This window comes from Muntiacus reevesi, chromosome 19 (assembly GCF_963930625.1).
Source record: "Muntiacus reevesi chromosome 19, mMunRee1.1, whole genome shotgun sequence".
NCBI lineage: Eukaryota > Metazoa > Chordata > Mammalia > Artiodactyla > Cervidae > Muntiacus > Muntiacus reevesi.
Window position 1 is genome coordinate 59,711,201 of NC_089267.1, and position 24,668 is coordinate 59,735,868.

Here is a 24,668-nt window from a genome sequence, read left to right on the forward strand (position 1 = left end):
AAAATGGTCCTCAATTACAAAATCAGCATAAAATGCTAGATTGGATTCATTAATGACATTGTATTAGTAATTAAATGAAGTCCATAAAATTAAAAGACCTAAGTATTAGGAGGATTCCAATTTGTCCAAAGGTTCTGGTGTTCTAAATGTTATAACAGTGAATTAGACTTGTAAGAAGATTTTCAGGGTTTTGATTTTTCTTCTCTTTCATGCGTGCATTTGTTTTCTAAGTATTTTTGGCTACACAATTTTGTATACTCAGGAAGTAATTAAAGGTTAACTTCTTTATCCATATTCATTTTTACTCTCTTGGTGTTCTCTCCTTATCTGCCTCTTGAGAGTAGGAATTGCAAAGAGGTTTTCTATGTAAATACTTCTGTCATCCTTAGACATGTTGAAAATATATACATTAGAAGCCTTGGTTTAATTTAAATTCAGTAGTAGTTGAAGGGCCTTATTATATCAGTCTTTCATCCTAAAGAAATCTTTCTGTCATGGATTCTGAGAACTTTTCCTTTCATGGTCTGAAAACTGTCCATTGATTAGGCAGGATGTATACTGGTGATTAGTGGGGTTTAATTCATACCCTGTTTTTCAGCATCTGTATTTTGCTTCTACTTGTATTAAGGTTTTCTTCTTCCATATGTTTTTATCTTCTGCCTGATTTTTAAATTTTTCCATTAGCTAAGACTACAAAAATCTCCCATCTGAGTAGAGTCCAGTCTCGTGATTGAATTTATATATTATGTGTAAATGCTTAATTGCATCAAATATTATAATTGTGCATTTTACATGGAAGCTTTTCAGTTATCTATTTAGTGACTGTTTACTGAGGGGAAGCTGCAGCTCAAAGGGGTTATATTATTTAAGATCGCCAGTTAGTAGGTAGGGCTGGAGTGCAGCACAGCGTAGTCTTCTTGTTTATTCCTGTTTATGATGTAAATTTTTAAAATACCTGTACCCTGAATACTTGGGGCAGAATGCTTGGTAAACAGTTGTATAATTATAAAACAAAATGCATTTGTATGAAAACCACATCCATCTTTGTCAGTTCTGCTTTTGTACCTCTGGTGCAGGTAACCTTCATTTACCTTCTTAGTTCTCACACCTTTGGAATGTATGTATTGGCTTTTGCTTTTTTTTTTTTTTTTTTTTTTTGGTAAATGTGCTTGCATTCTCTCAATAAAAATAGAAGTAAATAGTAAAAAATAAATGCCATTGAATTAGAGCTAAGATTCCCTTCACAGACTTCATCATTTTAAAATTTGGCCCAGAGTGCAGATAGGGGAAAACATGACTTCTTTTTCCTACTCTTTTCAGGTCTGTAAAAAAGTATTAGCAATACTATTATTTTTAAGTTTTGAAGTATTAGTTTAGTGCTTGGCCTTTAAGAAAACCTTTTGTTAGTGTAACGTTTATCATCAGTTAACGTTTAATAAGTAATCTAACTTCATGGACTTCCACTGTATACAGTTCTATACCTTTTCTGTCCTATATTATGAGCAGAAGATGCAAAACTTAACCAAGGAAGCCCGTTTCTATACTATAATTAATTTAAAGGGTTACCTGATTGATTTTGACGTGAAAGACGTGAAAGAAGAGACAATAAAGAGCTTTAAGAAGGATTTTTTAATATTTGCAGAGGATGAATAAGATGTAATGCTTGATAACAAAAGCTTTGTGCGTGCTGGAAGACATTTTATTTAGTTTTTTCCACTTAAAAATTTTGCTTTTAATATAAGTTGTAATGACCTGAGTTTAAAATTTTGTTTACCAAGGATGAAAGGGCTTTTTTATCAATTCATTTTGAATAAATTAAAAACTTCCAGCAAAGAGGAAAATTACCTTCTTTACATTCTTTTTGTGGAAAAGCTTCCCAGTAGAATACATATTGGAAAGAAAGGAAGGTTAAGAAAGGAATGGCTGTGTTAAATTATTTTCTGTTTGTTAGTGGAAATGGCTGAAGTTATTTACTGCTGTTAATTTCTTCCAATGTTTATTTCTTATCTGTATTTATAGTAGAAAATACAGAGTTTTTACAGCAAGCTGCTTTAGAAGAATATGGTCCAGAGCTTCATGTGGCTTTGAGGAGTCGAAGAGATGAATTACATTATTTAAGGAAACTTACCGAACTACTTTTTCCTTATATTTTACCTCCTAAAGCAACAGACTGCAGGTATAAATAAGACTGGAAAACGTCATAGCAATATTTACATACCATGCCATGTGTATATTGCTGTTTTTGATCATAATAGGAATACACTAAAACTTTAGGTTATCCTATGATGTGAAAACTTTTCCATTTAAGAAATATAATTTATCAGGTCTTAAAATGCCATTTTAGGCACTGAACATTTATGACATGTTGTACTGCTAATAGTTTTTTCCTAGAAACTGATCATGGGCAATCAAAGATAAACATAAAAATTAAGTTTCTTACTAGATGTCATTATACTGTGTCACACCGCTGGGGCTCCTTTGACACGACATCCGTACTGGGACTCATGGCAGAAACAGTGGACAAGCTATACGGCTGGTTTGGAAAGGACAGTTAAAGGTCGTTTAGTCCCGTCAGCCTCCCTTGTTCCTGCAAGGGCATGTTTAGATTATTCCAGAAAGTTTGTTGCTCTTATCCTTATGATCCTTAGAGATAAAGGCCATGGTTTATTTTATTTATTTACTTTAATTGAATTATAGTTAATTTATAGTACTCTTTTCGGGTGACATGGTGCTTCAGCATTTTCATATATTATACTTCGTTTAGTGAGAGAAAGTGAAAGTCTCTCAGTCATGTCCAACTCTCTGCGACCCCATTGACTGTTTGTAGCCTGCCAGCTTCCTCTGTCCATGGGATTTTGCAGGCAAGAATACTGGAGTGGTGACCATTGCCTTCTCCAGGAGGTCGTCCCGACTCAGGGATTGCAGCCAGGTCTCCCGCCGCGGAGGCAGACGCTTTGCTGTCTCAGACGCCAGGGAAGCGCTCTCTTTAGAGTTACACAGAATCATGGCCGTATTTCCCTGTGCTGCACCGTACATCCACCCATGGCTTATTCTTAGTGGTACACTTTAAATAAATAAAATATTTAGTTTAAAAATGGTTTTATTGATTTAAATATTATAATCACACAGTAATTATACTACTAAAATTAGTTTTACTTATTAATTTGTTATATGTAACACTTTAATATTCTGAGGTAGAGCTTTCCTAATGCTCACTCAAGTTCCTTCTACTGAGGAAATGCTTTTTCCCTCTTAATAGTATTCCTTTTAACCAGTTAAGAAATCCAGGTGTGGTCTCTGAACCAGTAGTGTGAGCATTAGTTGCTGGCTTGTTAGAGATGGCAGACTCTCAGGGCAGACCCCAGACGTCCTGAATCATAGTCGTATTAACAAGATTCCCATGTGAGAGCTGATGTAAATCACTAAATATGTACAATATTGTTCTTTTTTCCAGATCGCTGACCTTACTTTTAAGAGAGATTCTCTCTGGTTCGGTGTTCCTCCCTTCTTTGGATTTCCTAGCTGATCCAGTAAGATGTAAAAAAATTTTTTTCTTTAATTGTGATAAGATGCATATAAAGTAAAATCTACCATCTTAAATTACATGTACAGTTCAGTGGTGAGCAACCATCACCATTGCTTGTCTCCAGAACTCCTTTTATCTTACAAAATCGAACTCTGTACCTGTATAAACAGTAATTCTCCATTCCTCCTAGTACCTGGCAACTCTGCATCCTAACTGTTTTCTGTCTCTATGTACTGGACTACTCTGGTTACCTTAGATTAGTGGAATGATGCAGCATCTGGCTTATTTTACATAGTATAATATCGTCAAGGTTCATGCATGTTGTAGTGTATATCAGAATTCCTTTCCTTTTCAAGGCTGAGGAGTATTTCATTACAGATATATGTCACATTTTGTTTTTTCATCTATTGATGGATAGTTGAATTGCTTTTACTTTCGATCCAGTAAGATTTTGAAGAAGTAGGGATAATTTATAAGCATTTTGAATGCCAAAGTCAGAATAGCTTTTCTTTTTCCATTTCCACAAAAGTTGAGAACCCGGTATTGTAGATTTTTTTAAAAGTTCTTCTGTGTTGCATAAGTACAGGTACTTTGCCACTGCTCTGCTTTGTCATTTTTCCAGAAACATTCATAATCTGATAGAAGCTTTCAGAATTCAGGGCAGAATACACTAATGAAATTATTTTGATCTATGTTTATTATTTTCCATTAGGATACTGTGAATCATTTGCTTATCATCTTCATAGATGACAGTCCAGTGAGTATTGAACATGTTATAAAATATTTCAGATTGCATTGAAGTTTGATATATACTTGTAAAATCAAATGGCAATTGACTGAATTAATTCTCTCTTCAAAGCCTGAAAAAGCGACTGAACCGCCTTCCCCTTTAGTTCCATTCTTGCAGAAATTTGCAGAACCTAGAAATAAAAAACCATCTGTAAGTATTTTCAGCAATAACTTATTACTTTTGATATAAACAATTTTATCACGTATTTATATAGCTCTAACTTAATCTTCTTCCCATGTTGTATCAAGGTGCTGAAGTTAGAATTGAAGCAAATCAGAGAACAACAAGATCTCTTGTTTCGGTTTATGAACTTCCTGAAACAAGAAGGAGCAGTGCACGTGTTGCAAATTTGTCTGACTGTGGGTGAGGCTTACCTGTGTACTTTACTTAAGCCATTGTTAAACTTTGTCATATATTTGACTGTTTAGACCAGATCTGATGTTGTAGTTGCCAGTGTCTACTCCTTTCCACAATGGAACATAATCTATAACTGACTTCAACCAAATCCTCTTAGCAGAGAAAAAAACTACTAAAAATTTAGAGTAATGAAATTGTGTTAAAGACCTGGTCATGAGCATTTTGTCACAGTTTTTGTTAAGAATTATTTTGATTAAGTAACCAAGATGTTCTATTTTGACTCGAAGTTCTGTAACATCTTGTGCTATTGGATTTTGAGGCACTGTATGGACTCTGAAAAGATTAGTTTTTTTAATGCACATAATTTTAAAAAATATATAATGAAAAAAATTGACATGTAATTTACACAGCAAAACAAATAGAATTTAAATATACATTTAATTGCTCTAACAAATCTGCACTGCATATAGGCTACACCTTCACTGAGATCAGGAGCATTCCCATCACCCTTAGAAGGCCCCCTGAGAGCCCTTCCCCGCTGGTTCCCGCCCCCACCCCTGCCAAAGCAGTCGCTGGCCTCATTTCTCTCCCCACGGGGTGCTTTTTCCTGCACGGTTTCCTCACATAGATGGGAGCTCATAGTGTGTACTTTTTGGGCCTTACTTCATTGATACAGGATGATGCTTTTTAAGATTGATTCATGTTATTGTGTAGATGAGTAGTTTGTTCTTTTTTATTGCAGAGTAGTGTTCTTTTGTATGAGGGTACCACGTTTTCTTCATTCGTTCTCGTAGATGGGCATCTGCACTGCCTCCACTTTGGGGCGTTTATGAATAAAGCTGCTGTGCGCACTCTTGCACAGGGCTTTCTGTTGAGCATGTGTTTAATAACTGGAAGTAGAATTGCTGTGTCACCAGGTAGATAGATGCTTAATTTTATAAGCAGCACTAAATTGTTTTCCAGAGGGTTGTATGTACTATTTTACTCCACCAACAGCGTAAGGGAGTTCTGGTTGTGCCTCAACTTTATAAAAATTTGGTGGTGTTTATCTTTTTAATTTTACCATTTTAGTTGGTGTATGGTAGAATTTTGCTGTGCATTTAATTTGCGCTTCTTTAATGACTAACAGAGTTGAATAGTTTATCGTGTGCTTATTGACCATTTGAATATCTTCATGGAATTGCTGTCTTTTGCCTGTTTTTTACTGAATTGTTTTTCGTTTTGTCAGAAATTTCACTAGTTTTTAAAATATTCTAGATATGAGTCTTTTCAGATATAAGTATTATGAAGATTTTCTTTCAGACAATGGCTTGTTTTTATTTTCTAAATAGTGTCTCTTGATGAGCAGAACTTTTAAATTTTCATGAAATTCAATGTATCAATTTTTAATTTATGCTTCATGCTTTCTGAGACTTCTGAAAGACTTTTTAAAGCTTTCACCTATCTTAAGTCAAGGTGATATTTGCCTGTTTTTGTCTAGGTGTTTTATAGTTATTATATTTTTACATACAGGTTTGTGATCTATCTTGAAGTAACTTATAGGTTGGTATTAGGTAGGGGTGGAGGTTCATTTTTCCCCTGTATGGATATACAGTTTTTCCAGTATCCATTTTTTGAAGAGATGTTTCATTCCCATCTTGAATTACTTGGGCATCTTTGACAAAGCATTTGACCATGTGTGGGTCTGTTTCTGGATCATATTTTCCATTGATCCATATGTCTACTTTCTTGGCCGACACCACTGTCTTGATTACTTTGACTGCGCAGCAACTCTTGCAATCAGGTGGTTTACGTCTTCCCACTTTGTTCTTTTTAAAGACTGCCCTTAGCTATTTTAAGTTCTTTGCATTTCTATATAAAATTTACAATAAGACTGACAATCCTACCCCTTCCTCCACACACACAACCTGCTTCAATGTTTTAATTGGGGTGGCATTGAATCTGTAGCTCAACTTGGGGAGTAATGACATGTCAACAGTATTTAGGTTTCCAGTGCATGAATAGGGCGTTTTTTCATTCATTTAATTCTTAATTTCTCTCCATAAAAATGTTTCATAGTTATCACTGTGGGTCTTTATATTTGGATTTATTTGAATGTGGTATTTAAAATACCTTGTTAAATTGTTTGTTGCTTATATACAGAAATAGAATTGATTTATTGCATACTGACTTTGTATCCTGTGACATTACTAAGTTTATTTATTAGTTCTAGTAGCTTTTTTGTAGATTTCCTTAGGATTTTCTGCATACACAATCATGTCATCTGTGAATACACAGTTTTACTTTTTCCTTTGTGATGTTTACGTCTTATTTATTTTTCTTGCCCCCTATTGTAATGGCTATGACCTTCAGTGTGATGGTAAATCTAAGTGGTGAGAACTTACATCCTTGCTTTAGGGGGGAATCATTTAGTGTTATACCATTATGTATAGTATTAGCCTGGGGTTTTTTGGTAGATCTCCTTTACTAGATAGAGAATATTTCCTTCTGTTTATTGTTTGCTGAGAGTTTTTATCATGAATGAACAGTGGATTTTGCTTTTAGTGCATCTCAGCAACCTATTTAATCACCACATTATTCCTAATTTTCTTTTATTATGGAGTTATAGTGATATCCCCTTTCTTGGTAATTTGTACTTTCTAGTGGTTTATAAAGTTTTGAAATATTTTTGATTTGCTAACTTTTAGCTTTCATATTTATTATTTCCTTTCTTCTTACCTTGTGATTAGTTTGTACTTATGGTTTCTTAAGGTGAAAGTACTGATGATTAATTTGTACACATGTCTTCTTTCTTAATATAATCACTTAAAACTATAAATTTCTCTCTATGAGTTGCTATAACCGAATTCTAAGATTTTTGATATGCTGTGCTTTTTATAGTCATTTAGTTTGAAATATTTTAAAATTTTCCTGCGGTTTATCCTTTGACCCTTGGGTTATTTTGAAGTGTATTGCTACATCTCCAAAATTTGGGGATTTTTGAGATATCTTAGTGTGATTGATCTCTCATTTAATACTGTCCTGATCATACAACATATTCTGTGTGATTTCAGTCCTTTGAACTTGACTGAAACTTGTTTTATGGCCCATCCACATGATCTGTCTGAATATTCCATGTGCATGTGAGAAGAACATCTATTTTGCTGCGTCGGGTGGTGTCCTGTAAATATCATTTAGATTAAATTGATGGGTTGTGTTCACATATTATATATTCTTTCAGATTTCTTAATGGATTTGCTATTTCTCCCTTTAGTTATTAACTTTTTTTTCATCTACTGCAAGCTTTATTATTAGGGGCAGAGACATTTAAGACTGTTAATGAATCTATCCTTTTAGCACTATAAAATGCTCTTTATCTCTGGTAATTCTCTGTCTTGAAGTCTACTTTGATATTAACATATAGTTATACTATCTTTACGCTTGAGTTTGCGTTGTATTACCTTTTTCTATATAATTAAAGAATTTAACGTTTATTATAAATACCATAGGGCTGAATACTGCTTTAAAAAATGAGTTTGATAATCTTTATTTTCTAATTGGGGTGTATAGTGCATCTCCACTTAATATAATTATTGCATATTTGTTGTTAGGTCTTCAGTCTTGGTGTTTTGTATTTGTTCCATTTTTTTTTTTTTTTTAATGTTCTCTTGCCTTTCTTTGAATTATTTGAGCATTTTTCAGTATTTTATCTTCCCTGTTGACATTTTCTGGGTATTTTTTAGTGGGTTGCTCAGTGATCATCAATGATTACCTTGTGCATCCTTTATTTATCACAGTTTTCATTTAAACATATATTTTACTGTTTCAGGAACAGTGTAAGAAGCTCAGTATACCTTGGTTTGTTCCTTTCTGTCTGATGTGGCTGTTACTGTATAGTTTAATTCTGTGTAGGCTGTGAAACTCCACAGTACCTTGCTTTTTCTTCCTTAAGCAACAGTCTTAACATACACACACATGCACACATATTTTGGCCCTGATAGTTATTGGCATATTTACTTTTTTGGTGGTCTTTATTTTTTTTCTGCAGAACCAGTTTCTGTATCATTTTCCTTCTGCAGAAATAAATATTTTTTTTATTACACTTCTTATAGCACCATTCTGCTGGAGGTAAATTCTCTTAGCTTTTGTACGTCTGAAAAGTTGTTATTTTGTATTCATTTTAAAAAGATATTTTCATCAAATAAAAAATTTCAGGTTATGGTTTTTTTCTTTCAGCATTTTATGTCATTCTTTCACTGTCTTTTGAACAGCGCCGTTGTTTCTAAGGAGAAATTAGCTTCCATTCTTATGTTTGTTTCCCTATATATATATCCCTTTCTCCCTGATTTTGCAATTTTCTTTTTGTTTTTGGGTTTTCAGCAATTTAACTGTAATGTAGTTTTTAAAAAGTTTATTCTGCTTGGACTTTCCTAGGAATCTTAGATATGTAGGTTGGTGTTTTTCATCATTTTAGAAGATGCTCAGCTGTTATCTCTTCAAATACTGTGCCTGATTTTTTTTCTCTCCTTTCTTTTTGAGACTCTAACTTTATGAATTTGCTATAATTCCAAAGATCTCATATGTTCTGTTCTAGTTTTTTCTTATTCTTTTTTAAAAGAAAAACTCCTTTTCTCTTTGTGTTTCAGTTTGGATAATTAAGAATTAAGGGGTAAGCTCCATATTACCTCTTGTAATAAAAAAGGCAGTCAGTATTTTGGGTTTTTTAATGCTCTCCTCTGTCTCTTTAGAAAAAATTGATTTGTTAAGACTCTAAGCTCTGTCACTAGTCTACGGCTTCCATGATGGAAAGAAATACTGTTTAAAAACATTGACTGGGACTAAAAAGAGCCTTAATTTTCTCTGTTATTTAGGGAATCAGGTTTCAGAATATTAAAGATCCTTGGTATAAGAAATTAAGCCAATATGTTCCTTAAAGTGAATTTTACAAATATGTTTATTATTCTAAGTTTTAGAAAATTTATGTTGCTAGGCAAATATTTACACATTTTATGTTTGTATATATTATATTTGATTGTTTAGCTTCTGTTTCATCTTAGTAGTTGTTCTATTGCTCCCAATTAAATATTTTTTAAAAACTTAAAATGATGAATAGATTACTCATAATTGCCACTTTTGATATTCATTGCAGTTAGACTGAGAGTATAAAGTTTTCACTGAATAGTTTTATTCTATGAAAATCTTTTTTTTTTTCTTTCCGAATTTTCTAGAGGAATTCAATGACAGAATTTTACGACCAGAGTTATCAAATGATGAAATGCTATCTCTTCATGAAGAGTTGCAAAAGATTTATAAAACATATTGTTTAGATGAAAGTATTGACAAAATTCGATTTGATCCCTTCATTGTAGAAGAGATTCAAAAAAGTAAGTAAAAGATGAGGGTGAGTTCTGTAGTTGTTTTACTCTTCTCAGAGTTTTCTGATGTGTCCCTGCTTACTGCAGCAGCTGTGTGAGATACACAGGCAGGCATTACCCCATTTTCCTGACAAGATGAAGCTCTGATGAAGAAACTTGTTCACAGCTCACGTAGCTAACACTTGCCAGAGCTGGCGAGGTCGTTCTAATTCTCCATTCTGCTGTGATTTACACCTTGCAGTGGATTTTCTGCAAAACAGTTTTAGTGGTGTTCGCTCTTTCACTGTAATGAGTTCTAAACTAATACATAATGTATTTATGCTTTTCATAAATAATTTTTGCAGTATAATTTTTTTAATAGTTGCTGAAGGCCCATATATAGATGTTGTGAAACTTCAAACTATGAGATGTCTTTTTGAAGCATATGAACATGTACTTTCTCTCTTGGAAAATGTGTTTACTCCTATGTTCTGCCACAGTGATGAGGTAAGTCAGAATATTAATGTTGTGTGAAGATTTTTCTTTAAAACTTATTAGTTGCTTTGATATCATTACATGAGTAATTCAAATAATAAACAGGAAAATAAAATATAGTTAATTAAGAAAATGAATGCTGGTTTGCACTACATAATTTGATGGAGATTAGAAACTGATAATAAAATTATTTCTTAATATCAAAATTATGTTTGTGTATGTGACTAGTAGATTGGTACCTAATTGGTCTATCTGAGTTTCCATATATCTGAGTGGCTTTGTAGTGGTGATGGGGAAACCCAATTCTTATATGTATATTATTTACCTACTTGTGGAAATCAGATGACTTGAATACCTCCATTTGCAATATCTTAATCCTTACTCTATTTGACTGTGATTGTATTCACTTGATTTAAGTAATATTTTCTTTAAACTCGAAAGTAGTAAGGTAAAATAGCATATTTCAATATCAAGTACTGGTTTAATAAATCATAATTACTTTTTAAGTATTTTAGACAACTTTTAAGAGGTGCAGAATCACCAACACGCAATTCAAAATTCAACAGGTAGGTATATCCAATTGTATATGTGGTTGTTGCTTTGCTTTTTTTTTTGGTTCTTTTTTATGCTAATCATTCTGTGATAGCATCATCATCTTTATTAGCTATTTTTCTTTGAATATGTGGTTTCGTTGCTGTAGAAGTAAGCAAGATATTTTACTAAGAAATTGTAGAGCCACATTACATACAGTAATGTAAAAATGCCAGACATTCTTTTAGAAAAATTTAACAAGATGCACATCATTGCTTTGTTAATCTTATAACTAACACATATTAGTGCTGGATTACCTGCTTTATTGGAAACTGTGGACTGCATGCATAATTGAAATCCACAGATAAGTGCATTTTAGAGAGTAGTTTGTTTTTTTCCCACAGAGTGATGTTTATTAGAGTACCCACTGGTTACAAATGTGGAAGGGTTTTTCTCTCTTTCCCTTCTTGACTTTCTGGAAACGTAAATATGCAGCTAAATGACTTAATAAAGGCAGTGTAAGAGAGGTGATTTATCCATTTATAAATTGGATAATTAATGTCTTTATTTGTTCCTTACATTGTATATGTACAAAATTGACAGAGATACCAAATATGTAAATCTATAGAATTGATATTCACATTGCTCCCAATACCTTCCAGTGTGTGTATGTGTATGCTCTCACGTCAGACTCTTTGCAAGCCCATGGACTGTACCCAGAGTCTCCTTTGTCCCTGGGTTTTTGCAGGGAAGAATACTGGAGAGGGTAGCCATTGCCTTCTCCAGGAAATCTTCCTGATCTGGGTGTTGAACCCAGGCTCCTGCATTGCAGGCAGATTCTTTTCCATCTGAGCCACCAGGGAAGCCCAGTTTGTTACAGCAGTAGTAATAAACCTAGTAAATTATAAAAAAATATAAAATATATGTTATAAATATATATTTTATTTATACATTTTATTTATATATATTACTGTATAATATATTCATATATTATATACTATATAATATAAAATAACATTTTTATAAATATATATTTATAATATATAATATATTTATATATAAAATATATACATTTATATTCTCATTTTATATTATGTAATTTTAATTATATAATATGTATAATACAATATTTTATATACATTTATAATATATTTATAAATATATATTTATTTATATTCATGTTTTATATATAATTATATACATCTATATTTTATTTATATTTACATATTCATTTATTAAACATATTTATAAATTATAAATATATTTATAAATGTATTTTATATAAAATATTTATATATTTATTTTAATATATTTTATATTATATAGAATATAATAAAATATAATCTAATAATAAACATAAATAAATTGGAGATGTGATGCAAAGAGAGAAGTAGATAGGTCAGAAAATGGAGTAGTTTTAAAAATAGTATAATGAAAAATGTGAAAACCTAAGCCATGGGGAGACTGTATTACATATTTTGACAAAACTAAGGGTTGTAGAAATATATAAATTTGAGTTTTTTTGAATGTTAAATATTAATTTTTACATAATGTGCCAGTATATGTAATATGCATGTAATAATTTTTCTGAAAGGTCGCCCCAGTACTCAGTTGTGTCCGACTCTCTGCGACCCGTGTGTCTCAGATGGATGGAACCTCTGCCTCTTGTATCTCCTGCTTTCTGAAATGTGGGACACAACGCTTATGATTCTTTGTTAAAGCGTTACTCCTTTACTTTTCCCTAAGAACTTATATATTGTACCTGTGCAATAGTTAATTTATATAACACAAATTCCATGCATACTATTTAAAATAGCATTCTTTATCCAGTCCACACAGGGCTTCCCACGTGGCTCAGTGGTAGAGAAGTCACCTGGCAATGCAGGAGACGTGGGTCCTTCCCTGGGTGGGGAAGATCCCCTGGAGAAGGAAATGACAACCAATTCCAGTATTGCTGCCTGGGAAATCCCATGGACAGAGAAGCTTGGTGGGCTGCAGTCCATGGGGTTGCAAAGAGTCAGACACGACTGAGCGGCTTTTTAAAATTTTATTTATTTATTTATTTATTTTTATATATGAACTTAGGATGTTTGGAGTCTCACATTGATAGTGAAACTCCTCTGTTGGATTCCTTAAGAGAAAGTGGTTCTTTGATCTTCCTAGCTTGCTGAATAGCTAAATATAAGTCAGGGTCATCCCTCAGAGATGGAAAGCTTCCTTTGCCACTTTGAGAACACCTAGGTGTCTTCAAAATATTGAGGCTCTAATTTTGCTGACTTAGCATATAAACTTAATAGGAAGAAAATGTGGGTTGTTTTCATTCTGGGTAATGGTTATGGCCTTAGAAAGTATGTTTTTCTTTATATTGACCTGACTCTGACATTATCCGTCTTGTCACAACTCTGCTCCAGGGATGCCCAGTTATTCATTTACCTTTTGTAGAATAAGTAAAATACTTTCTTAACATTCTTTCACTGAAAATTTAGAATAGCATTGCTAATTAGCTGTTAGATGACTGAAAATATGTAAAATATTCATACATTTTATGCCTACGTTAAAAGCAGGTGACCAAGCACTAATATATATTAATTGTGAGATTAGCAAGGCATTGGTGTGTATCTTGTTAAATTTTCCTGAATGTTTAGGCATTTTCACATTTATTATTATATTTACATTTTAAAAGCAAAATTTTAATGCATGTTAATGTTATTCTGTTTCATTCTATACTTAGAGCATAAGTATAAAATATATTTATATTTTATAATATAAATATATATATTATATATAAATATATACTTATATATAATATAAATATTATAAAATATAAATATTTTATAATAATAAATATTAAAAATATTTAAGGCTGGATCTTTTGTTAGCTTTGCTTCTTAGCTTAAGACATATTTTAAAAAATATTCAAACTAAAACTGTGTTGAGCTTGCGCCCACAGACGTGAATTCCATGTTAGAAAATACATGCTTGTTTTTTCTGCCAAGTTTTCGGTGGCTTAGTCTCTGAATGTTTCCCACTGTATGAAACAAATAGTTTGCCTAAATGAGGGCAAAAAATAACAGAATTATTTTGTGACATACTGAGTTTCTAAAAATTTTTTAAATTATCTAGAATTCAGACTCCACTCCCCCCAAAGAGCCAAGTGTTTTATTTCTCTTTCCTTTATCATATTATTCCTTAGAATGCCTTTCCTTTGTCAAGGTGAATGTTATCCATCAGTGTAACTTTTAAAACTTGAATTTTGTTTTATTGTTCTAAAGTGAAACTTGTTTAATCTCTGGGCTTTCTCTTTATCTTTTCCTTATATAATTTCACATATCTGTTATTGCAGAGGTAGCCTAAGTTTGGATGATTTTCGGTAAGTCTTGAGACAGCATGTGATTCTTTTCTGTATAAATTATCTGTTTAATTCCAAAACATACACCCAAAACAACCTAAGTAAAACTAAAAAGGGGAAAAAAAAAAGAAAAGAAACACTATGCAACTACTGCCTTTATATCAGCTATTTGGGATATCTCTTAAAATTAACCTCTACTTTGATTCTAGATGTCTCATTTTGGAAATAACATGATATATATCATTATAAAATAAAAATGTCAGTGTAAAAATAAAATGAAAAAGCCAGTATTCAGCTTTTAAAGCTGTTGACTCATTTTTTAAAATGGTATTGATCTTGCTAAATTACATTTAGACTTACTTGTGTTTAAAGAACTTTTTTTTTAAAGCAAGTAGTACAGTTTTTTTCAGTATTTCTGGGCTTCATCACAAGTGAGATATTTAAAAAATATAGTTCAAAAAGTCCAAATTGTTTTATAACCTATTTAGTTTCTAAAGACTAGCAAAATCTATCTAGATTCTGGAGATTATAATATTTTATCAATATTTTCATATTTGTTTCTGACATTTCTTTCAGAAAGTTGTGTTTGCAATTTTGGATTTTTTAACAAAACAAATTGCATGCTTGTTTAAAATAATATTCTAGCTTAAGTATCCTTTTTATAACTACTACTACTTATTATTAGAGTTTTTCCAGTTTTAAAATAAGTTTGATTCACTTCTTCACTTCTTGAATGTGTATAAAATGTACATATCACTCATATACCTAGTGTATTTGAAACTTGATCAGTTTACTTGAATTTCTTTAATTGTTGCATTATTTTATAATTGTTGCATTATTTATTATTTTTATATTTTATTTCCTTACATGAATAGTAGCTATTAATTAAGTTAAGCCATTCAAAACCAACTTTCTTGAATTATAAAACAGTCATTTTTTATTTGGAGGTCTTAATTTAAGGGCAGTATTACATAGTGAGCATGACTTTTAAAGTGGATAAAAGTTATGTTTTTATTTATTGAAATACAAGCAGTAGGCTGTAATGAAGGAAATTTTTGCTGCTTTTTGGCATATTTTTGTTGTTGCTTTTCAGCTATTTCTGCTTTTAGAAATTCACTTTTGAAAAAAATTGCAAAACCATTATTTAATATGTAAGACAGAGCAGGCTTCTTCCTTAGGCTACATTTGCTTTTATCTTTTATGTTCATTGCTAGCCTTTCCCTTGGCATTTTATTTCTTGTCTTGTTATTACTTTGAAATAATGTAAGGTACATTTTATACTTCATTCTTCTTTTGAGTATCATTTATATGATTATAAAGTTGAAGTTTGCTTAAAAATTTTCAGCCATTTTCAGAATTTTTTTGTTCCACCTAAAAATGAAGTACTAAGAAAGTTTGCTAGTCTTTTTGTTTTTCTGTTACACTGAATTATTTCAGAAGTACATATAGCAGGCGGATTCTTTTACCACTGCACCACCTGGGTGGGTACAGTTTGAATGGTATAGTCTATTTTGAACATTGGTCTTACCATATTTTTTAACCTATTATTTCAAAAGCTGAATGGCAGTTAGAAATATTGGGAAAAAAATAAATAAATAAATAACAAAAGCAAAAAAAAAAAAAAAAAGAAGTATGTACCACTAGAGGGCTCTCATCTTTTATACTTTGTAGTTCAGTTACTATTCTAAGGTAAAAGAGTAGGTAAATTTCAAATGTTTGTTAATAAGTATTGTCCCATTTATTCATCCCCTCAGATTTAAACTTTAAATATACTGTTACTTTTGATTATGAAGATAGAGACTTCATCTATTACTGAGAACTCCAAAAAATTATGTTTAGCCATACCTTCAGTTTACCCTTTCTGCAACTATTTTTATTATTGTTTACAGTAAGCTGGGCTGTTGTGATAATGTAATAACTTGCCGTATTCTTGATACATTTTTGTTTAATATTTAGGAGCACACAGAAGAGAGGAGAATCATTTGGAATTAGCCGAATAGGCAGCAAGATTAAAGGCGTCTTCAAGAGCACTGCAATGGAGGGAGCTATGTTGCCCAACTATGGTTTAGCTGAAGGTGAAGACGACTTTGTAAGTAAGAATTTTTCAATTTGGTGTATATATAACCTCAGACTTAAAAATAGCATAAAAAGTTGGATGTGCTTAGTTGTTATTTTCCCTCTTTTTTAATCTTACTTCCTACTTCAGACTTCATTTGTGTTTTCCATCCATGGTGCTAATCTAATTTAAAAATTTCTGAGCATTGAGTTTACTGCTTACTAAGGCCAGAATGGTTTCTGTTACAGTGATAATTCTTCTAATAGTCAAACAATTTATCATATTTTGATTATGCTTTTACTTCACATCCTGATCTTATCTCTTCCTAACCATATTAGCCAGGCATTTGGAGTCGTGTTAATATACAAACTGTGATACGCAAACTGTGATCTGTGGATCAGCATGATCAGCATCACCTAAGAGCTTGTCACCAGAGCAGACAGAATCTCAGGCCTCACCCTAGACCTCCCGAGTCATAATTTGTATTTTAACAAGGTTCCAGCTGATTTTTAAGCACATTATACCCTCCGTGCTATTTCTCTGTATCTTTTCATGTGATGCCTTGCTTGAGATGCCTCCTCCCTCCCCTTTATTTACCTGGGAAATTCATATGCATCTTTCAGAATCCAGCTGCTTCCCATAAACCTTACCTGGGTCCTCAAGCAAAACTGAACACTCCCTCCTTTGTTGCTCCTATTAGATTATGTGTTCAAATATATACCACATTGTGTTTGAAATCATAATTTTTTTTTTCTTCCCGACACCATAGTTTATAAGGATGTAGCCTTGTAACCTTGTCCCCAAAAGGCAAAAACCAACACTTACTATTTTTATAGTTCCATTTTTTAGGCCTAGAACACTTTTGATTTTAACAGAGCATTAAGAAGTCTTCCTAAGATCACTAACAGTCTTCTTAGGGATGACAGAGAATCATTTTAGGACAAAACAGAAAAGGGGATCATTGCCAGGGAACTTTGTGGAGAAGGAAAAGAGTTTACTTAGAAGAGAGGTATGGGAAGAGAATACAACCCAGGGTGAAGGTAGGGAGCTAGAATTCTGGAAAGAAATACCTCTCACTACTGGTTTACTCTGACTAGACTATTCAGTATTCTCTTAAGTGCTACAAGATTCATTTCCTTTAAAAAAGTGTGTTCAAGATGATTGTGTTTTGTCTGTAAAATTTGCCCCCTTTAACATGAATCAGAGATATCTAGGTGACCAGATATTATTACGTGTCAATTCAGAGGTTCTCTTCCAATTTAATGAAGTACATTTTTTCCGTTTCTTTCTACATGTATATTTCTAAAACATGTGTAACACTGCTTTCTTTTAAAAATAATATTTCTTCAAAAATATTTTAAAGAATATTTATTTTAAACATTCATATGATTAAAAATTTTGAAGCCAGGAGATGCAGAAAACAATTCTGTAGAGATAGGTTGCTTTCAGACCTTTTTCCAATTTTATGTTATTTAATGCTGCAGTGAATATATTTTGCTTGTGCCTTTTTCGCAGTTTAAAAGATTATTTAGAATAAATACTTTCTTTAAGTTCCCAGAAATGGGATTACTTGATCGAAACTGTTTTATGGCTTTTTATAAATACGTATTGCCAAAATGCTTTACAAAAGGTTCGTACCGGCTGTATCCAGGTACAATATATTTCCAGCTTATCTGTGCAATTTCTGTCAGTGGTTATTATTACAAAATTATGCATTTCTAAATGAAAGATATCAGTACAATAATTTTCTACTTGTTATTACCAAAGTTAAATATTTTTCTATATTTGTGTATTTTTAATATCTTTCCCAGTAATTGCTGATGTATTTGTTTTCTGTTGAATTTTCATATACACCTGATATAACAAAACATGAAGTCGATTCTAGTAACTTGCTAGTTTTAGTTTCTTATCTTTACATTTTCAGTAGAAAATTTGATATCACTTAATTTTAAAAGTATTACAAATTATAGGCTTTATAGGGGCACATTGCTTTATAGTTGTATCTCATATGCTGTAGGTGTAAAGGTCCTGGAAATATTAAATTTTTTCTGATGATTTTTCTTTCAGATTGAAGAAGGTATCGTTGTAATGGAAGATGATTCTCCAGTGGAAGCTGTGAACACACCTAATACTCCTCGAAACCTTGCTGCATGGAAAATTAGCATTCCATATGTAGACTTTTTTGAAGATACTTCCTCTGAAAGGAAGGAGAAAAAGGAGAGAATACCAGTGTTTTGTATTGATGTTGAAAGAAATGATAGAAGAGCAGGTATTATTATTATTAATGCATATAGCACTATATATTGAACCAATTTAATTAAGACAGCATCTCTCCTTCATTGTTGGGGCATATAGTAATTGATAAGAATATGATCAAACACAACTTTTGAGTGTTCTTTATGTTTTGCTGTCTTTTTTCTTTTGTTGATTTCAGCCGTGGCTTGCAGCAGAGACAGGGCTGGATAAATAGTCACCACCCTGGGCTTTATCCCAGAGAGGAGACAGTCTGTATAAGTAAAAACACATCAAAAGTGAGCACATTTGGGGATGAGAGCAGAAAGCTATGAAGTTGATCTCAGGAAGAGGGAACAGTCTATAAGGAAAGAAGGAAAAACTTTCATGGTACTGTTAGGAAATGGGTTTGAGAGAGGAGTGGAGAAGTGATTATTATTTCCAGTTACTTGGATAGTATGAAGGTAGGTCAGTGCTAATAATTCCCCTTGTTTGTTTTTTAAAAAGTTGAGGATAGGGTTTTTGCTAAGACTGTGTCTCTGCCCTTCTTACTTATCTCAGTATGGTGCTTTTATCCTTTGTTGTGGAGAAGCAGGTCTTCTAGTTTTTAGATCTTTTTCAGAGGGAAATGATTGATCCATATGTAGCTGTAGACTTGGTATGTCATCTGTTGGAGGTACCGAATCTAGCATCTTCCTGTACTGCCATCTTGGACCTCCCCTCCAATATAAATAAGTTTATGTAAGCATGTAGTAACCTTTTTTCTCCTTTTTGAAAGTTTTATATATGATATACTTTAAAATATTTTGGGAATTTTCTTTTGTTTCTGCCCTTTGCACAACTGTCTTTTTTTTTTTTCTTTATTTTTTAAAATTTGGCTTAATTCAACATAAAATTGAAATGAACTTGTATTCTAAGATAATTTTTGTCAGCTGTGCTGCAGACTTTTACTGAAAATATAGTGTACCCTTGGGAAGCCATGCCCTATGAAGGATAAAAAAGGTGTATCGTTTAAATACTGCATTGATTTTATATGTATAAGTGAAAAGTGAAAGTGATAGTTGCTCGTTTGTGTCCGACTCTTTGCAGCCCATGGACTGTAGCCTGCCAGGCTCCTCTGTCCATGGAATTCTCCAGGCAAGAATCCTGGAGTGGATAGCCTTTTCCTTTACCAGGGGATCTTCCCAACCCAGGGATGGAACCCAGGTCTCCTTTGTTGCAGGCAATTTCTTTACTGTCTGAGCTACCAGGGAAGCTCAGGGAGAATGCTGTGAGCAGGATGTATAGCAGAATGCTGATTTCAGGGTTTTAAACACCAAAACTGAATATAATATAGATCTTCTAAGATGAGTATTCAAGAGGAAAAGCAGTATCTGCTTGATAGGTTGTGACTGTTATCAGGTTGGTTTTTCTGAATATAAGTGTTAGTTTTGAGTTATTGTGGGTTTAGTTAACTTAGTCCATTGCATTTCCAGGTTTATGCTTGAATGACATGAGTTGCTCATAATTGCTGTTAACATTTTTGGGGTCCTTGCTCTGTGCTATGCACCTTACAAAAAGCTCTGTAGGTGAATTATTTAACGTAATAGGTACAATTCTTTTTATTATAAGCAAACTAAAGCACCGTGTTGTTTAGTTGCTAAGTCGTGTCTGATTCTTTTGCAACCCCATGGACTGTAGCCCGCCAGGGTCCTCTGTCCATGGTATTTCCCAGGCAAGAATACAGGAGTGGGTTGTCATTTCCTTCTCCAGGGAATCTTCCTGGATCTAGGATCGAACCTGGATGTCTTGCACTGTAGCTGGATTCTTTACCAACTGAGCCACCAGGGAAGAACAGTGAGGTTAAGTGTTCAAATTTACATAGTCAGTAAGTGGGAGAATTGGGATTGAAATAGGACTCATTCTTTAAACCATTATTTTGTGCTGTCCAGTTTTTGAGTCATGAGTCACATGTGGCAGTTAAAATTAAATTAAATTAATATTAAAAATTCAGTTTCTTTTACACTATCCACATTTCAAGTGGTCAATAGCAATAAGTGACTAATAGCTATGATGTTAGTACAGATAATATAGAACATTTTCAGAAATGCAGAAAGTTCTATTGATAGTGCTGTTCTGTACAGTATTAGTTCTTGACAGTTGGTGTTTGAGAGCTCCAAAATTGATTATGAATTTTTATTAAATACATAATTTTTGTGACATTTAAAAATTAAGCATAATTGCATGCTTTTTTGAAGTTTATAAATTCTCTTGATACTGTTGTAGGAAAAAATGTATATGTTATTTTGATAATCTCATAAATAGCTGAAATTTATCAAGCTCTTCTAGGACAAAATATATTAATAATGTGAAGCCAAGAAATAATAATTTATTATTATTATTCTCTTTGGCCTGGCATGGCATGCAGGATCTTAGTTCATTGACCAGGGATTGAATCCATGCTCTCTGCAGGTGAAGCAGAGAGTCCTAACTATTGGACCTCCAGGGAATTCCCAAGAAATAATAAATTATTAAGACTGGGATAATTTCTAGCTTTGTATACTTACTGTTATAAATAGTACATTCTTTAATAGCAGTTTATAAAATTGCTTATTTCTCAGTGTGTGTGCGTTCACTTTACAGTTGGGCATGAGCCTGAACATTGGTCTGTCTATAGAAGATACCTTGAGTTCTATGTACTTGAGTCAAAACTAACAGAATTTCATGGTATGTTGTCCTTTTTGTATAAAACATTACGTTTCAACATTAGCTTTCCTGAAAGCCATTGAGCCAGCTTTCTACAGTTACTTTCTAATTCTAAGTAATGTGCTAAGGAAAGTAGCAGTGACACTTGCGTACACTACCAGTGATAATAGGAGTGTACTGCTTTTATTCTGTTTCTGCTGTTTATATTTTTAAAGTTTTTACAATGAAAATTTATTGCTTTTCAAGTAACAGTGATACTAAAATTTAAGACTGTGGTAGAGAATTTAAAGCAGGCGTTTTAGAGCTGCCATCTGTTCTTTTGCCATATTCCTCTGTGGTAAATGTGTTTGCTATGCAACCTAGCAAGTATTTTGGTTTCACTCTTAGATTTAGATACGGAAAAAAAAAACCCAAAACCTTATAGTTATATGTTTTAAAAACATATAGCTCAATCAGAAAAGTAGAACACTCTTTCTTTTCAGTTCTTCCTCTTCTCAGTTTGTTTTGTTGTTGTTGTTTTTTAATATTTACAATCTTATTTGACTGCTCCTAGTCTTAGTCGTGGCATGTGGGATATAGTTCCTTGACCAGGGATTGAAACTGGGCCTCCTGCATTAGGATCAATGAGTCTTAGCCTCTCAGGGAAATCTCTTAGTCTCTCTTCTCTGTTCACTTATTGGAGTTAATATTAGGCTTATAGTCATGAAGTATCTCCAGTTGTTTTATATGTAAATTGGTGTGTTTGAATTGTGTATTTGGAATCTTTTTATTTTAGAAAAGTTCTGTGGCGTGTACCCTGATCCAAATTCAGGTTGGTTCTGAAAACTGTACCCTGCTAAAGGAATAAAACCCACAATAAGGAGATTATAGAAAGAAACTGTACCCTGCTAAAAGAGTAAAACCCACAACAAGGAGGTTATAGAAAGATAAAAAACAGAGTGTCCTGCTCCTTACCTTTTCCCTGGGTTTTGAGTCTGTACTTGTCCTTATGTGGTTTTCTCTGCCTTTGTCCATCTGACACAGTGCCATCCTTGTCTTGGTCTTTCTCTGAGACTTTTCCTTTAGATTTAGAGTTGAGTAAAGATCGTTTATCTCCATAATTTAAAATCCTAGATCAACCAAAGTTGATTGTTTCCCAACAGTATTTTTCCTTTCTGGTACTAAAATTTTCAAAGTTGACCTTATCTGAGAAAACATGTTCATGGTTTTTAAATTTTGTTTTTAAGTTTATATAGCATTGGCAAAATGCTGCATCTCCCCCCATGAGATAGTGGATATTTTTTTAGTAGGATTTTTGTCTAATAAAATCCCATCAATTTAAAAATAATCTCATGATAATTTTTGGAAGCTTTTTTGCTGGTGTAGATGGCTATAGTAGATCTTTGTCAACAACAGGTGGTAATATTGTGCATATTAATAAACTCAAGTTCTTTGATCTTGTCTTCTGACTTTTGAAATCAGGTCTCTGACTTTGTCAAAATTATTTAAGGGATAATGCCCACATCTCTACAAGGCAGCATTGTGAATCTGAAAATGCCATGGTATAAGGTTTTTAAAATAATAGCAGAGTATAGTAATAACTTTCATATATATTAATTTCAGGCACATTTCCTGATGCTCAGCTTCCTTCTAAGAGGATCATTGGCCCTAAAAATTATGAGTTCTTAAAGTCTAAGCGAGAAGAGTTCCAGGAGTATCTGCAGGTATGGCACCAGCTGAATCTGAAACACCCTCTAGTTTGTCTGTTTTCTGCTGCCTCGCAAGTAACCTGTCAGTGTGGGTTTCTAGAATTCTTTTATTAAAAAAATTTTTTCCCATGTAGAAATGAATTATTGTCAAGAGTGTGCTTTTTAAAAAAAGATGGATAACCAGTGAAATACCAGTTATTTTCTTAGAGGAAATAAGTCTTGTATTGTTGTTGTGGGAAGTTAAAGAGGGAGAGAGAGAAAGAGAGTGAGAGAGAGGAAGAAAGAAAAAGTTTTATGTGAAAGAGTAAATGCATTCTAAGAATACTAGGTTATTTTTGTTATTTTTTTCTTAGTTTTTGTTTGATTTTTGTGCTGAGCACTTTCTGAACTCTGGAATTTTCCCCTCCTATTTTATTTCTCAACTTTTTTGTTGTTGTTGCAATCATAGATGTTTTTCCAGCTACTTGGAATCTTCTGACTCTCTACCATTCACCACTTGGAATTGAATTCCGTTTTTCTCAGTGTGTACATTGTGTTGTATAAACAATGTAATTGATATTTCCATTACTGGTACCGTCTGCTTTAAAGTTACTTACTTGAGACTTGGCTAAAATTAAAGACCATTTTTCTTTAATCAAGTGATTAAGACCAAAGAATGGATAGTTTTGTTTTATTTTAAAAAATCTCCTTTATTTAGACATGCAGTTTTGTAATTTTAATTCTTAAGTTAAATTTGGATGCCTTTTAGTAACCATAAAAAGAACTTTTTTTAAAGGGGTATTTACATTTTATTTTCTGTATTTGAACCAATGAATACTTCAATCCAGAAAGTATTTTTTATTTAATTTTTTGGTGGTAGGAAAATTAAAATATGAAATATACATTAACTACTGTATGCACATACTGAACACGCATGTGCTAGTGTTAGCCTGTGTCTTTGTTGATATCATTAGCCTGTTGTTTGAACCAGCTAATTCTTTCTAAGAACAAGAGAAACTCTTTCTAGAAGAAATACTTTCCAGTAATATGGAGTTAAATGTTGCAGTACTGGTATTTCATTTATATAGATTTCTGCTCATAAGAGTTTTGTAACTGTTTCATAGTTACAGAACTGAATATTAGGTCAGACTGGGTTAAATTTGGCTTTAAAACATCAGTTTTATCTTGTAAGAAAATGGTGTTGCAAGAAGATCAGACAACAGAGTCCCAAGTTATTTCACATTTCCACATTTAGTTCCTTGCAAAACCCTTTATACCAACTTCCTTCAATTATCAAGAAAGATGTATGATATTGTAATACTTGTATCATAGTTGAGAAACTGAGAAATAATATTAGCTAATGTTTAATCTTCTTTCCTGTGTGTCAGGTACTGAGTTAAAATGCTTTATCTAACAATACTAGAAGTGAGTAGTGTTATCTTCATTTTACACCTCAGGAAACTGACTCTTGGGCAATATAGGAACTTCTCTCGGGACACCTACCTAGCAAAGGAAGAGCAGAATTCAAACCCTTTCATGTCTGACTTGTAGGGGTCTTACCTGCTCTGTGGTCATCTTTTCATAAATGTGTCTTGTTATTATTCTGAATATAAAACAGCTTTTGAAGATTTAAAATTGTTCTTGGTT

At 32.6% G+C, this 24,668-nt stretch overlaps 1 protein-coding gene across 3 annotated transcripts in view; it reads left to right on the forward strand.

Annotated features, from left to right (window-relative positions):
- The window catches only part of SNX14 (sorting nexin 14), a 66,352-nt gene that overhangs the window by 23,665 nt on the left and 18,019 nt on the right, over positions 1-24,668 (forward strand). The window contains exons 8-20 of one of the 3 annotated variants that reach the window (XM_065911553.1): positions 2,023-2,176; positions 3,455-3,530; positions 4,239-4,283; positions 4,386-4,466; positions 4,565-4,679; positions 9,881-10,036; positions 10,389-10,513; positions 11,009-11,067; positions 14,376-14,402; positions 16,338-16,470; positions 18,505-18,706; positions 21,292-21,375; positions 22,957-23,057. In XM_065911553.1, coding sequence (XP_065767625.1) covers positions 2,023-2,176; positions 3,455-3,530; positions 4,239-4,283; positions 4,386-4,466; positions 4,565-4,679; positions 9,881-10,036; positions 10,389-10,513; positions 11,009-11,067; positions 14,376-14,402; positions 16,338-16,470; positions 18,505-18,706; positions 21,292-21,375; positions 22,957-23,057 — 1,358 coding nt within the window. Of the gene's footprint in view, positions 1-2,019; positions 2,177-3,454; positions 3,531-4,238; positions 4,284-4,385; positions 4,467-4,564; positions 4,680-9,880; positions 10,037-10,388; positions 10,514-11,008; positions 11,068-14,375; positions 14,403-16,337; positions 16,471-18,504; positions 18,707-21,291; positions 21,376-22,956; positions 23,058-24,668 lie in introns of all 3 variants that reach the window. The other 2 variants (XM_065911552.1, XM_065911554.1) reach the window with 2 other exon arrangements.